We start from the raw sequence: 16,592 nt of genomic DNA on the forward strand, positions 1-16,592 counted from the left end.
TTGTTCAAGTACATCGTTTTCTTTATTTAAAACGAAGGAATGCCAGACACTTTTTTTTGCCGTTCTTATTGTATAAAAATGTTAGCATTCAAAGAGAGAATGACCTTAAGCAGATGTCTCCAGTTTGAGCGACATAAGAAGTTTGTTGGTGACTACATACTTTATTATGGAGGACAGATGGCCGACTTCAAGCGCACGGCGTAAGTAATGTGTCTCACAGCCATGCTTCACTATCAGTCACCCAGCTGTCACTCTAGGCTAGGAATATGTGAACAGCAGCAGACCATTGGTTGTGCATTGTTTTCAACCAAAAAGCAGTGTTAAATAAAAAAAAATCCAAAGTAGTAAGTTTCTCTTGTATCTGCCTTCTCTTTGAATCTTTATTTCTCTCACAGAGCCAAAGACAAAACAGATCACGATGTGCTGCGGGAGAATCATCGTTTCCTCTGGAAGGATGAGGACGAGGAAGACATGACATGGTGATCATTCATAAAAAAACTTTTAATAAAAGGCTGTTTTGATATTTGATATGCTTTTAGATATTGAGTTCTCTCTTGTATTTCTTCTTTCCAGGGAAAAAGAACTTGCCAGGAAGTATTATGACAAGCTGTTTAAAGAATACTGCATAGCTGACTTAAGCAGATACAAGGAAAACAAGGTGGGATGAAATGATCTATTGATTTAACTAATACCCAGTGTGAGCAGAAGCACAGCAGCATTAGGAGTTTAGTTAATCTCAAACACTGTGACAGCACTTGCATTACTGACGACAAGTGACTATTAGGAATACAGCAGCTCGACATTGTTTTGTCACATCAGTAAAACATGAATTAAGCAGCCCGTTTCAGACAAGAAAGTAAATGACATTGTAGTGTGTTGTGTATATCTGAGTCATGTAGACATAATCTAAATGATCACATGTAATGTGCTTCATTCAGGGTTTTTCAATTTCTTAATAGTTTTTGAAATGGTGCTTTTAGTGTTTTCCAGGTTAAGAATATGCATGACATCGAATTTTCTCCCTGCAAAATGCTTATTTAACATAATCTGGGATTTTACTTACACAATCGCATATGAAAAAAAAAAATCAATAGCTTTTGAAAAAGAGTAAATCTGTTCAACTAATGTACATTTATAGTAACAATTTAGATGAAACAGACTTTTCTACACGCTGTTAAAACCTCAGGCTCCTGTTAGTAAAAACACCTTTTTCAGTCATTGTTAAATACCTGTGGAAAACAAAAAAGAAAATCTGGCTCTGGCATCTGTTTTGAAAAGTGAATTCTGCTTTTAATAACCTCCCGGGTAAAGTATGGTGGTGGCAACTGAGAAAAAAGGGTTACATTGAGCACACCCAGAGAATAACAGGAAAGTAATGGATTAAATAGTGCAGACACCTCAGCCATCCCAGACACCGCCGCCAGGACTTGGCAAGACCAATTTTTGGGTTGTGCTCCAAAATCAGAGTAATAGTCCCACTGGTGGTGTCCTGAACAAAGATTAAAACTGCATAACTCAAACAGATGTCCACCACCACTGAGCCATTTTAAGATGAATGTTAGGGGTATGATGTGATTTGGCAGCGGGCTCGGTCTCTAGTGTCCACTGGGCAATTCTGGTTTGAGTCCAGGCTTTTAAAAAAAGGACAATATGTTAAACTCTGGGCCAGTGTACTTATGGCTTCATAACTGCAAACCGACCCTGTGCTCAAATGTATTTCCAGTCTGAAAGTGTTGAAGAGAGTCTCTGAATATTCACACCATCGGTTCACTCTAAACTTGCTACAGAAATCGCTCACACATTATTCATATTTGTATGATTATTGCATATGCAGAGAGAAGTGCATCATGTCCAAAAGTCAAGTGAATTGTTGATAAGTATGTAAATGCAGTGTGACAGCATGCAGATGAATCACACAATGTGCTATGAGATTTATGTGAAGGCAGAATCCTAACGACTAAACACAGAATACATGAAGATAATTTTCAGCAATATTTACATGAAATGTATTAAATCAGTGGAATTGCTTTAAAAAATAAGGTTTGCTTTGAGCCAATCATTTTGTATTACTGTAGATTCATTTTGATGTAGTCCTTTCAGAGCCTGCCTGACATCAAAACTAATGAATATTCAAACACAGGACAAACACTGAGTTATCAATAGTTTCCTGAAATTTGGTTTTTACATTTTATACATCAATTTAAGGGGGTAACTTTAATTTATGCTTTATGCTTTTTTAACAGTTTGGATTTCGTTGGCGGACTGAGGAGGAAGTTGTTTCCGGCAAAGGTATGACATAACCAAACATGATCTTAATATCAAGCTTATGCTCTTCGTCCTGTTTCATTTGTATGCTAACTGCTTAAACTGAATACTATGACAGTGAGTATGTAGTACATTCTGTATGGCATCAGTATTTAATATGGATTTGGGGCACATCTAAGCTTCTCCTACCAACATGCCCACACAACACTTCCTGACCCTCTCCACTAGATGGCGACAGAGATTTACAGAGCCATATACACAGCAGTACTTAACACGCAGTGGAAACTTCCTAACACAACTTTATCCACATGTACGATTATAGAAATATGGTTGTTTTACTTTCATATTTATTGATTTGTCAAAATGTCCTAACAAATATTTAATATATGTGATTTGACCCTTGAGTTTGTGGCACTATTCTGCATCGATATGTGTTCATTCACGCCAAAAGGTCCCTTACACTTAACATGTTAGCTTGCTGTTTATGTCTCACACCCAAAGAGAAACCTCACTTTACCTCTGCACTTCTGAGGAAGCATACTTTGACAGTTTGGCAGCCCTTTGATGATTACTTGTGGAGGATTAGTACAACACTTCTCTGTCTCCTGCTTCTCCGTGTGACACCGACAGATATAGATAGGTTTACCTTCAGGGACAATATCAGCAACTCTCCGAGGGTGAACCTGTCTCGGCAACTCATTGATATGCTTTGAGGCACAAGCACGTTTTACGTTTGAATAATTTGTCTGTGTATATACATCAATGGAGCCTCGCAAACATACACAGTCTGAGAAAGCTGACTAAGCCAATATATTGTTCCAGATTAAGACGGTGTAATCCTGGTCTCTTGATAGTTCACACCCTGTAGCAATACTCTACACAGGAAGTGGGATTAGATCAGTTCAGCGGCGATTCACTTTAAATGTCACGTCTGTGATTTGTTTATATTAATGATTCCCACAGAAATACTTCTTAAGCACTATTTAGAGCACGGGACACTACACTCTCCTGTGAAATCAATACCAATCTAATCTTCTAAAGTGGAACCCACGCCCCTGTTCAGTCGTGGAGAAAAGGCTCGCGCAAATTGAAATCGAAAAGTGTTAATGTTGGAAGTTTAAGGTGGAAGAAGTGTTAAACGTGGACTCAATATGATTCACGTTTCGGCGGGTAAAGAGCCTAATTCAAACGTAGGCGCTTGAATACAATACATTTATCATTACCAATAAAGCTTTATTGTTCAATTAAATTCCCCTGGATTACATTTTTCTAGTCCAGGCTCAAGTGTAGTACTTGTCAACGGAGCAGACTCCGCCTTTGCTTGCAGATAAATTAAAAACACACATTTCCTTTCCGTTTCGTTGTAAAGGGGCAATGCACTCCCGTTCTAACACTTGACACCTTTTTAGGAAATCATCCACTTATCATATCCTGCCCTCTGTGCACTTTGGGTCATGTTGGTATTAGGTAACGCTGTCGATGACAAAGAGGGCTAACCTCTGTTCTAATGACCACAGCGTGATATGGGCCTAAGGAAGGTGCAGTTTTAGAGGTTGAAATTGTTTTTTTCTTCAAACAGTGAAGGAGAAAGAGAAGGGAAAGATTATGTCCTGGAATCAAGCACATGAGAGCAGGATCAAATGTTATCCTCCCCCAGGAGGCCTAACGTTTCCAGACATCTTGAAAAATGAGATCTACTCTTTGTCTGGTCAAGAAACATTTATGGCTCTGAAAAATGTATGATGAATAGTTGTGTATAAGGGAAAGAGAATTAAGTATTTAAGCTATAAAGGACACCTATAAACCAAATCGTAAAGAAGCCCTGTGGAGCTTTTTTGTCAACTAACAAAAGTTTCATATTGTTTTTAACTTAATTGCATCTTGTTTTCTTGAGGTCTAGCAACATCACATGATTTCTTCCGCATAGAACATTTTTAAAGCTGATAAACAAGTGACCTCCTTTTAAAAAACACTTTTAGTTTAATCATCAAAGCCCATGCTATTTCTTTGTCATGTTTTGCAAATCAGAACGCAAGGTTACTATCTTCCAAAAAAAGGTCAATCTGTAAGGTATATTTTGTATAACCAAAATTGTAATGAGATAAACGTATTGGAGCAGATGTACATGTTGGGTGGAAGGTATGCAGACTCTTTTTTCTTAGTCATGTTTTCCTGTGTTGTCCCTTCTGAGCAGTAGTCATGCTTTCAGGAGGGGGTCAAGGGCCAAAGGTAATAGAGGCCGTGCTTATTTTTGGTGGGCCTCCTGTCAAAGTAAATTGACTATGTTCTTGGCTTATGTACGTTTCCTGTCTTACATTTTTTTTTTTTTTACACGCATGCCACCAAACACTCACAACAAGAATCAGGTTTGACTCATCTGTGTCACATTTACCTTTGTGAATCAACCCTAAGCCTCCACTGTGACATTGAAATGATTGGCCTGCAGATAAATGCGATTCCATTATCTGTTTGATTTTCACCTGCTAACAAATGGTTGGGTTTGCATATTGTAATCAGTTTACCCTAGTATCCCGTTTAAAATCAAATACAATTGATGGATAATTTAAAGTGATATAGTCCAGGATGCTTTAAAACATTTGATTTAGCATTGTTTGGGTTTCAATATAGTCAAGATTTGTATTTAAGGAGGAGGTTCTGTTGTGCCAGACTAAATAAATCGGCCTTGGAAAAGTAACTGTTAGCAGTGATGGCTAATTACACCTCAGCCCGCAAAGCTTTCAGATGATAGACTGCCAGTGCTTCTGTTTGTATTGCTTTAATGTGTGTATCTGTGAGCTAGTATACGGTTTAATAAATATCAGTATTTCTTAGTGTACTACAGAGGGAGACGGGTGTATTGCAGGGCTTTGCAAACATATAGTATGAAACATAATCTGAGCAGTATGTCATGCTCTCGGTCTGCTTAGTTAACAGGATTCAGTGGAGTAAATACAAGTTGCAAAATAGAGAGTGTTGAGCTTTAGGTCAGCAGTCTGAAGTGCTTTTTAATGGAAAAAACAGACATAAAAAAGGCTAGATATGATCCAGAGTCAGAGTTGGGACAGTGTTGTTGGAAAAATAAATATTTTGGAGACCAGTTGCTTTCCCCATATTGGAAGATATGCCTGTCTGGGGTCAGTGAGTGTGGATTGTTCAGTTTTTTTCTACACCTACAACCTTGTGGGGGGTGGTGAGCACTGTTGACTGCAAAACCGCACTGCTATCAAAAGCTTAATAACTATTTCACATGGTGTGGGCGTTTGGGCCAAACAAAGTATAGCATAGCACATAACTCTTAACATGAACTACTGTTTTTGTTACTTTTTTAGCATAGCATAGCTTTAGTTTGACATTGTGTGAAGTATGGCTATTTTCTTTCTTGTTTAGATTTGAATGACTAATAAATACTGATACTTTTGTCTGTATGCTATCCATAAAGCTGCAACTAGCCGGTTAGCTTAGCCTACATAAACACTGGACATTTGGGGAAACGGCTAGCCTGGCCATGTCTAAAGGTAACAAAATCCACCTACCAGCACCTCACTCATTCACTAAATTCATTATATTTCATTTTTATTAAACTGTGTTTTAATATATCTAAGTACTTAGCCTTAAAAGGAGGTGATGACAAGTCTGGATTGAATGTGTGTGTCACACTAATAAGTATTTTTGTACAAAATATTGTAAGCCGGTATTACTTTTAAAAGAGAAGCACTGTGGTTTTCCTCAGCTCAAGTCTGAAAGTTGTATTTATATTCTTATCTAAGGCACAGTAGCAATGCAAAAAGCGTCATGAATGTCAAACAAGTCATTTAAAAATATTGAATTTATGTTAGAAAAAAATATATGCATAGGCTGAAGTGGTTACAATCTACTTGGCATGTGTTGTCCTGGCTTGGTCATAATACCCCATATAATTAAAACTTAAAAGCCCTGTTTCATAATATAGATGTACTGTATTGATCAACAGTGAATACAAAGTGAGAGATAGTATTAGCTTAGGTCACTTCCCCATTGACTTCAGTATGTTAATCATGCAGCCATCTGGTGGAATTAGCGTGCATTGACGTAGGAGGATGGTAGTTTCCTTTCTTAAAGAGTTTACTCAGCCAGTTTGTTGCCAGCTCTTTTCATGGAGCATGTGAGTATCACCTGAAGTGAGAGGATTCCCAATAACAACAAATAGGCATCTAACAGGCTAATGCCTATCACGTAGTGCAATGACGATCTATGTGGTACTATTTTCTGCCCTCTGAGTAGGGCACCAGTAAAAGTGGAGTAATTTGCCTTCATGTGGGAAAAGTGGGGCCAGGGGGCTGAATACTATCAGAAAAAAAAGTGAATAGTTTCCTCACCTTGGTTATATTCAGTTTTCAACATTTATTTCGACAAAGAAGCTGCCTAGAAACACATTTCTTATTGAGGCCACTCTGTCAGGGTTTTGGTTTTAGTAGCTTGAGGGTCCACATTCACACTCTCCACCCCGCAACCTTCAAATGTATCACATTCTTTTATATTCGACATTGAGCTGCTTCTATGCAGCAGCCAGGGGATTTACATGCTTACGGAGAGACTGGCTGTCATGCCCTTGTGATTTACGTCACTGATGATGGTGAAGACGGGATTCCATCAGGTGTCCGGGCACCGGTAACTGCTCATGGCGTCACACTGGCCCAGAGTAGAAAACAATGGCCTTCTCCCAAGTCACACCCACTAAACACCAAGGATTTAAAAACAGGATTTCCCTGGCATTTGCAGTTTCTATTCACTTATGACGTTTTAGGTTATTTAAAAAATAGCTTAAATACGTACATGTAGAAGCTTCCTAAGAATGACGTGTTGTTCAGAGATTTAATGGTGCAAAAGGGTTAATTGTTTAATGCAATTGGTCCCACTATAGTTAGAGAATTAACAACTGTGAAACCTAGACAAAATATTACATTTTTGGGGGCTTACGCCATTTACTGTAAAATCATTCAGATAATAAACCAGTGTTTTAAAGTTTAGGGACCATGGGGTGTCAAAGCAATACAATTAAATGTTTCTGGCTTGCAAAGATAAGCATGTTGTGTCTTTAGGTCCAGAACAATAAATAAAAATACAGCTCAATATTCCTACTTATCTATCATCTCAATAGTTTATTTTTGTATAACCAAATCCAATGTTAGGGCATCCCAAATAAACAAAGTCAACTTCCCAGGACTTGAGCCAGGAGTGCCTTTTTGTTCTGACGTCATAGGGCTCTAATCTGACACAGCATGCCTCACTTCGCCTGGATGTTATTGTGTCGAGCTTAGGCAGATGAGTTAAGGCGTAATTTCACCTCAGAGCAGGGAGAATTTCTTACCCCTGTGCCAAGAATGGACTGCTCTGACGCACTCGCTCCCTCTGTTACAATGTCAGGGAACCCCTAAGACCAGATCAATGCCACCTTAGGCTCCTCCAGGGATAATAGGCAGGCTGTGCGGAGGCTGGAGGGAGGCCTGAGGGGATAAGGTGAGGCACAGACATGGAGATGAGAAGGAGCAGTGGGATAAGAAGGACGGAGTGGGGTGAAGGAGAGCAGCGGGGTTTGGAGGTTGCCTGACAGAATGTTAAGCCTTTGGAGATTTATAGCCTGCATTTCTCTATCCTAAAATAAAACATATGCCTTTTTTGCTTTACCGAGATTTTTCTGTCTTTCTTTCTCTCACATGGTAATGCTTGACACACAATACTTTAGTCGCAGGGTTCTGTGGATTTAAAAAAAATTTTTAAACCTCTTACAAATTGGTTATCAAAAAACCGGAAATGTCTTCTCATGTCTTACATTGCTGTAGATACTAGATAGATGGCCAAAAAAGCACATGAATGTAAATGTAATTGAATTATTTGTATGTATTCATACAGATCATAATATGCTCTGTTTTCTTCTAGGTCAGTTCCAGTGTGGAAACAAACGCTGCGAGAAAGAGGAAGGTCTTAAAAGCTGGGAGGTGAATTTTGCCTATGTGGAACACGGCGAGAAGAAAAATGCATTGGTCAAACTGAGTAAGCTAAAACACACATAATGTTTTAATTTCCCCTCTTCATTCTTTCTTAAGGAGTGTGTGTGCTTGCAGTTTTGAATGTGTGTGTTTGCAGGTTTATGTGTGCGTGTCTGCCTCTGTGTGGCTGCCTGGTGGGGGTTTCCATCCTAAGACGCAGCTCATAATAATCCTCCTTCAGGTATCATATTGCAGAAAATCCTGTTAGAATAATTACCGTAATTCAGAGAAAGACCCTTTGAACTCAGTCAAGCAGGAAAATGACAGGCTCTTTAACAAGCTAGTGCAACAGGTCAAATCCAGACACCTTTCTCCTCATGAACACAATTTATTTTCCAATTTGTTATAATTCAAATGTTTTGACGGTCCCAATTGTTGTATGTGATGAAACATAATCTTGTGAATTTATTAAGGAACTACTTATAATTGTAGTGATTTTAGTGCACTGTGTTAATAAATATTAAATAATGAATGCATTTCTCAAAACACCTAGCATTACGATGCCGAAATAACATAAAATACAAAAAAAAATCAAAACAGGAGTTCAACAGGGATCTGTCCTTGGTCCTCTTAAGTTTATATATAAATAATTGACCAGATGTACATGATGGAAGAAGCATCCACCTTTATGCAGACAATACTGTTATAATGTATTTTGTAGAACCATTTCCTCAATGTACACATACTACTAGATTTGAAAGTATAACTTGTGTCTAATACTTAAAATGACATCTTGATTATGTAACCTTATAACGAAGGAATACTAGTGTAAGAAATGCAATACTTAGACTCACAGCTCCTTTTCAAATTGCTTTTATAATAATGAAATGACATTAAAAGCAATGAAAACCTTTATAATGCCATGTTTTTTTTATATTCTAGGACTATGCCCTGAATGCTCTTTCAAACTCAACTACCACCACAAGTGAGTACCTTCGGGACATTTTTACATTAAAAAAAATTAGATCTTTTTGTTCGCGATGAGTGATTTTAGAGAGTGTGCACTTGCCTGATAGAAGTAGGGGAGGTCACCAAGGACAATCAGCACACATGATTTTGAAGCATGCCAGGGTTGAGGATTAAAACTATGATTGGTGTCTGTTAAATGACCTTATGAGCCAGAGAGAATGATTATACATAAAATATTTTATATATGTAGCTTTGAGGTTAATTATAGATGGAAATCCGTACAAAGATGGCCGTGATCTGGGAAAGTCTGTCATGAATTATTTCAGGCCAAGGCTTTTTACATCAAGTTAGGATTTTTAAAGTTGCTCTGAGTGTTCCAGTAGACTTCTTAACAAAATGCATGAAAAGCCTTCATCTGTTTGAAGTGCTAGAGAAGATTCATTCAAGCATATTACTAATACTCGGATAATTGGCTTCTTTATATTGGGAATAAGAGTTTGTTTCGTAATTCTGTGCGTAGGAGGAAAGAGGTGAAAGCGAAGCCCAAAAGGGTATTGGAGGAGAACCAGGAACAACCACAGAAAAAGAAGCAGAAGAAGAAGAAGAAGAGGAAGAGGTCGTCTTCACACTCCAAGAAGCAGAAACACAAGAGACACAGAGGTAAGACTCCTCTTTGCCAGCCAGATAAATGGTCCCATTAAAAAGGCAGTAATCTCATCAGATGGGAGCAGCCTGTGGGAGCAGCCCTGTTTATGTTTTTTCCCAGAAATGATATCATTTTTCTCTAGTGCTTGACATTATTACTTTGTAACGACTCCCTTTTGAGTATAACCCATCTTATTATATAACTCTTTTTCTACAGACTGTTCAGCCTCCTCCAGCAGCTCAGAGGAGACGCAGTACTCGGACAAAGGTAGCCTTCATAACTCTTACGCTCACACACCTCTCCAAATACCTCCCCCCCCCCCTTTTTTTTAAAACACACCCATTGGACATTTTCTGATATACTCCCCCAGGTATCTAGGTCGAGGGAGGTCTGCCATTTCTCATCTGTCTTTCTCCCTATTCCTCTCAACTTTTTTGCCTTCTTCCTTTTCTTTGTCATTTTGCCCTTCACTGTGAGCAGCAGGAAATGAAGTATGTCTTTGCCCCCGTGTCCCTATTCTGTTTATTCCAGAACCTGGAAGGATTGATGGGTGGGCAGTGACGTGTTTGTTTCAATCTTTCATCGGCGTTCTCTACATATTTTAAACCGCTGATGAAGTTTAAACCATTTTACAACATCATGTCATTTGTGTTTGGCAGTCCCCAATGTTTTTTTTGCATGCAGCTGTTTCTGAACCGTTTTAAATACATATTCATAAATAATATTAGTTTTATACTATTTTTAAAACTCCAGCCATTCTTAATAGAAAATGCTCACTTTAGTCTAAACACGGTTTCATCTCCTGCTTCTTGCCACACTCAAAGGGAGGCATGCACTGATGGGATTTATTTGTTAAAGAAAGGTTTCAATATAGTGTTTAATTGGATAAATCACTGCTGGAGTTTAGTTTCTTCAAGGTGATGACAGACATGCAAAGCTTAGTTCGAGAAACTCAAAGAAAATTTGAGTACATCTGATTTTTTTTTGGCACAAACATCCACTTGTTTTTAAGGATGAACTGGTTAGATTTAGGGTGTCAACGTCACTGCCCATTTATTAATAATTAATATGCTAATAATTGTTGGGGAAATATTTTCCAAGGCCCATAACTTTGGCCCAGTTTATCAGTTCATACTGTCCTGACTGAGCACACGCACATGTAACCTTGGCTGCTGTGCTCTCAGTGTTTTGTCTCCCTGTTCCTGCCTGTTGGCATCAGCTGATAGAGGTGTTATCATTCTATCTTGTTCTGCACAATGTTGATTATTCTCTCTGAACTAGCTACATGGTTGACGTGGCAACTCTACCGTCAGAACCTCTGACTCTTAGACTTGTTTTGTGAATCCTCTGGCCGAAGCTCCTAAATAAACCCATCAGTGTTTGCCATCAAAGCTCCAGCTCTCCCCGTGTCTCCTTTTGAGTCGGTGACTCCTCCTGCATTGCTACACAGAAGTTTCCCCCACAATAATGATGCATCAGTGTCCAATAGAATAAAAATACCAGTCATGTCACTTTGGACAGACATGGATGTAAACTGAGCCAATCAGATGGATTCCTGTTGTGAGAGGCTAACAGTGAGGATCCTGACATTTAAACTGATGAACAAGGGGTTATTGCTCAACCTTATTTCTGACTGACAGCTCTCTCAATCTCACCTTGCAGACTCTGAAGCGGGGGATGTGCCAGAGGGCCAATCTGAAGCCGACCACTGGAAAGGACCTGCTCCTGCGGTGGAGGAGAAGTCAAGGTGAGGTTAAACAGATTGTTCATATTAAGTCTCCCCCAGTAAGCTGCAGTAAAACCATCACAGACAGTCTTTACCACTTAGCCTACATACGTTACTGATCTCTATATAGCACAGTACGTAGACCACTTAGATACCCCACACAAAGCTGTTCCCAAATGTGAGGAAGTCGCTAAACCTTTTACTGGTTCCTGTTACACCCCTCCGGACATTAGCAATGTTGTCAGAAAAGCTTTATTCAGCGGCGTACATGAAAGGCACCAACATTTCTCTGATTTCATTTTTGTAATCTTTCTAGGGAGGAGGAATTTGATGAGTACTTTGAAGACATGTTTCTTTGACACTGCTGGTATCATCGGGGGACCCTGCTGTGACTTCACTTCCTTCAGCGTGCCACTGATATTAAGCATGTTCTGTTTGGAGTCTTGTGTGCGTGTAGATTTATTTGATTATATGTTTCAGTACTCTTGCAGAAATAAACATGATTTTTACCCTTCACAAGTCAGTGTTTTTTTCCCCAATGTCTGTCATCTCTTGGTTTTAAATCCACTGTTAGCGAGGCGGAACACAATTATTAAAAAATATTTGTTGTCATGGTAGCAGCATGGCTCTCAGGAGGGCAGTACAGTGGGTGTTTCTCAATGTCGAGGAAGGCTGCTCCAGAGCCACTATTTCAAGCATACTACATCGAGTGCCGCCGAAGGACTGTTCCAATCTCCAGCATACTTGGAATTCTACCGAGCCCGGCGTACTTCGTTTGGAGAAATTTCGAGGCTGCACATGTTTAGACTCCGGACTTAAAATCCCCACAATGCTTTGCGCACGGACCAATTTCCCCAAATATATGGCAGAAAATGTAAGGCGGGGCCTCTCATATGACGCACACCTGCTAGCCTGTTCCACTCTTTGCTTTCCGAGGCTAGGAAGTATTCTTGCCTCGCTTCTGAAGCAAGTGACTCAGAAGACATGTGCTACCAAGCAAGCGTACTCGACATTGACAAACACCCCCTATCTTCAGCTGGATTGCCATGACATTTAAAATGTTATCTTCACTGGGCATAAGCCAGTGGGGAGAAATGTGTTTGTTTCTGTGCATGGTGAATCTCCTGGTTTCATGTTTTAATTGTTTTTAAACCTATATAAATTGAATGTTTAAAACATAATCCTGCCAAATCAGGACTCCCCTAAACTGGTGGGTATTTTGGATAAACAACTGTTTATAACAATTTTGTAGCAAAAGGCATTTCTACACTGGTAATCAGCTAGTTTAGTAACAAGCCTTACCTTGTCTGTTGAAGGCCTCATTTTAGACATTTTGGTGGCTCCAAAACCGACATCCATAAAAATAGTTTGGTCCCATTTTGACTTGTTGCATCTCCAGATAAGTTTGACACAAGCTAAACTCTTGTTCGACACAAGCTAAATAAACTTATGTTCGTCATCTTGACTGCCATCTAAATTTTAAGGAGGGATAATTGAGAATAAACTCTTCTTTGTTTTTGAGGAAAGAGGAAGTTGACGGATTTTCTAATTACTTGAATCCAGAGACAACATCAAGTCAAAATATTCAATTTGCCTAAAACTTGTGTTATTGACTTATATTTATATTTGTAAAGACATCAGGCCTTACACAGCAGACATTTGTGTCTTGTCATTGTAGGAACAGCACATAAAGGAGACAGGTGTTTCTAGAAGCCTTGATGATTCCCCAGTCAGCTGTGACATTGAGCCAGGGCACACAGCGCCTGAAACCAAAGCAGCTTAATTAAAAGAAGCCATCATTAGTTTTAATTATTTACACCTGTGCTTTTCCTGTTGTGAATGTCAAAATAGCCTCTGTGAAAAAGGCCTTTGACTTTCTTATCAGTATAATGTGTTACATAATAATTGGCAATTTCTTTTATAGATTCTTTTTCAAAGCCATGCCATTTTTCACCTTTATTTGTAAGTTGACAGAATGGGTTTGAAATGCTGGGAACAGAGAGAGGGAGCAGTAACATGTAACACAGATCTCAAGGGCAAACCTGGGATGTTAGCCTGAAACTACTTGGCTAATAATGGGCTCCTAATTGGCATGCTGATGGAAACATTGCAAACATCGCATTCTCATTGTGAGCACATTAGCATTCCAAGGTTGGCATTTAGCTCAAAGCTAAACGTGTCTAAGTACAGTCGCACAGAACCATTTGTTGCAACACAGCTCAGGAAATGTGACAAGAAGGAAAACCATGCAAGGTTATACTTTAAGACTATACTTTAAACGGGTTTATTAGCACCACTCAACAGGAGTGTGAAGGTCAGCCACTGAAACAGAGCATGTAGGCGTAAACTAAAAAACATAATGCAGGGTGCATGTAAACTGTAGGAAACAGATTGGACAAATAGACCATCTTGTATAGGCTTAGTGCCCAGGTGATTTCAATCAGCTGTTGACATGACCATGTCCGCTGATTGGCTGCTGAGTTTTTCTAGGACCACCTCCAAGAAAGATGGCTGTAGACTTGTTTAACGTGTTAAAATAACTAAACCTGGTTATCTGCACTATGTTTGGTACTTTCTCCAGAGTTGTGCTCTTTGGTCCGGCTCTCTGTTGGATTAGCTGGACATGTCCCTCTGTCCAAGGGCAGATTTAAGTGCTGCCTCGACCTCAACTAACAGAAAAGAAAACTGCGTGAGGTTGCCGGGAGATTATAGAGTTTGGCTTAAATAAAGACAATTAAGTTACCTCTTACAGCTCTGTCTGCCTCGTTTAAACTTCTCTGCTTTCTCAAGAGAAGCCATTTACTCTGTGATTCATGGCAGTGTTCAGGCAACAGATGGTTAAGTATAGTAAATGGTACATTGAGTAATAACAGCATGTTGTGTTTGAGTGGCTGTGGGATATAATTTGGCCCCTGGCTATACTTGTGCACCTGGATGCATTTACAGTTGATCAATTGAGTTGTCAACATTCTGTTTTTCTTGGTTAAAGGTTCTTGCCTTCACACGGGAACACATTTACTGCCTTTATGTCGTCAGGGGGATTTAAAACAACATTTAAATATGACAAGCTCGACCTCATTCCAAAAAACATATACAAATATTCACGGTAAAAAACATGGTTAAAAGAAAAAGAAATTCAATTGGTTCAAATGTCCTCTACTCTTTCTCCATCATTAATAATCCAGAATTTAAGGAATATGCTTTAAAATGCCCTTCTCTTCAGAAGCGGTCCTTCTGAAGAGAAGGGCAAATTACAGATGGGGGCAGCTCTGCACCCACGGACCCGTAAATTGTCAGAGGAATCAAAGGTCATGTTGATGCAGAGGGTTGACAAGCTGAAGTGCTCTACGTGATGATAAATTACAGGGTTTGTGCTGTGTTCCTGTGTCAAATGTTCCATCTAGTCAGCAGACACCTCAGCAGCATCCTGCACTCAAACTACCTTCTCTGGAGTGCATTACATTGGTGCTCTTCATCTTCTCCTCCCTAGGGTGAAGTGTATCTTCTAAACAACTGAATAATTGTCAAAAATAATGACATTAATATTCTTCAAATTATACTTCTCTAATTTGAGGATGAAATATGCTACATAATTGTTATATGAAATATTTGTTTTGGGCCAAAACTGAAATGAATCCAGTATTTGAAACATCATTTTAGGTCCGTCTGTCTGCGCATGGATAATACATTAAAGAGTTGTGTTGTTAAGCCTGATTGCTGGTTTTGATTTTATAGTTTGTTAAATGATAAAAGATATTAGTTTAAAACAAATATTTTGCACCTGTGTTTTATGTGTGTTCATTATTATGCTTTTGATAAAAGATGATCCAAACACTGATGAGATGATTTTGTATTATGATTGGCTGTCTCAATCACTGTGATTGAATGTTTCAATGTTATTATGTTGTTCTTAATGTGATTATTATTGATGTAATTGATATTGTGTAAGTCCACACTCAAATCTGAAGATTCCCATTGATTTAAGTATTGAACACAAATATTATTAGACTAAGGGTTTAGATGATCAAAATTGATAAAAAGAGAGGAACTGTTGGGGAAATATTTTCCAAAGCCCATAACTATGACCCAGTTCATCAGTTCAAACTGTCCTCACTGAGCACAGGCACCTGTAACCTTGGCTGCTGTGCTCTCAGTGTTTTGTCTCCCTGTTCCTGCCTGTTGGCGTCAGCTGATAGAGGTGTTATGATTCTATCTTGTTATGCAGCATGTTGATGATTCTCTCTGAACTAGCTGAATACACGGGTCTGGGGTAGAGTTCTTCAGAATTGACGTGGCAACTCTACCGCAAAGTCAGAACCTCTGACTCTTTGACTTGTTTTGTTAATTCTCCGGCCAAAGCTCCAAATAAACCCATCAGTGTTTGACATCTAAGCTCCAGCTCTCCCTGTGTCTCCTTCCTGAGTCGGTGACTCCCACTGCATTGCTACACAGAAGTTTCCCCCCACAATTAACACCATGCAATGTCCAGTTTTCCGCACGCAGAATGTGCATACGGCAGGATGTTGAACACAGTCAGACAACACTGTATCGAGCAGGGATCAGAACCAATCCACTGATCCTCTTTCCCCAGAGGCTCATCCAGCTTTGGAGCCTCTAAGATCCCTGCACGATATATTACTAAGAACCAGCACTGGAGGAGCTAAGCTCAAGGTTTCTCAAGTTCATTCTCCAATCGAACCCACTTTTAGTGTTAATGTGAACGTTCTTGCGTTGACAATAAGTTGTTTCCTCCGTTAAGCTTCCATAAATTCCTTTATTTGCTTACACATAATACATCTCTTGACACATACATACAGTCGAGGTCATTTCATATGTCAAATTATAAGATTTCTAAAGTCTGAAAGACAGTTGATGGGATAAGTATACCGTGTGATATCTCACAAAAGATCCTTGAAGAGGTGCCATTTGTTCTCACTGGAGACAGAACCCGTGGTGTAACCATTGATAGAAAACGTGTGCAGCAGGAACAATGAGGTAAAATAATGGTTATAATGTTTAA

General features: G+C 39.2%; 1 protein-coding gene across 1 annotated transcript in view; it reads left to right on the forward strand.

Moving 5' to 3' along the window:
- fra10ac1 (FRA10A associated CGG repeat 1) overlaps positions 1–12,091 on the forward strand; it is a 14,564-nt gene extending 2,473 nt beyond the window's left edge. The window contains exons 5-14 of the mRNA XM_079659447.1: positions 124–200; positions 396–479; positions 574–658; positions 2,244–2,289; positions 8,182–8,295; positions 9,174–9,216; positions 9,721–9,860; positions 10,063–10,113; positions 11,509–11,593; positions 11,889–12,091. Coding sequence (XP_079515573.1) covers positions 124–200; positions 396–479; positions 574–658; positions 2,244–2,289; positions 8,182–8,295; positions 9,174–9,216; positions 9,721–9,860; positions 10,063–10,113; positions 11,509–11,593; positions 11,889–11,931 — 768 coding nt within the window. The 3' untranslated portion in view covers positions 11,932–12,091. The remainder of the gene's footprint in view (positions 1–123; positions 201–395; positions 480–573; positions 659–2,243; positions 2,290–8,181; positions 8,296–9,173; positions 9,217–9,720; positions 9,861–10,062; positions 10,114–11,508; positions 11,594–11,888) is intronic.
- Positions 12,092–16,592: the final 4,501 nt, after the last annotated feature.

The sequence above is a fragment of the Notothenia rossii genome (assembly GCF_949606895.1).
Source record: "Notothenia rossii genome assembly, chromosome: 11".
Classification (NCBI taxonomy): domain Eukaryota; kingdom Metazoa; phylum Chordata; class Actinopteri; order Perciformes; family Nototheniidae; genus Notothenia; species Notothenia rossii.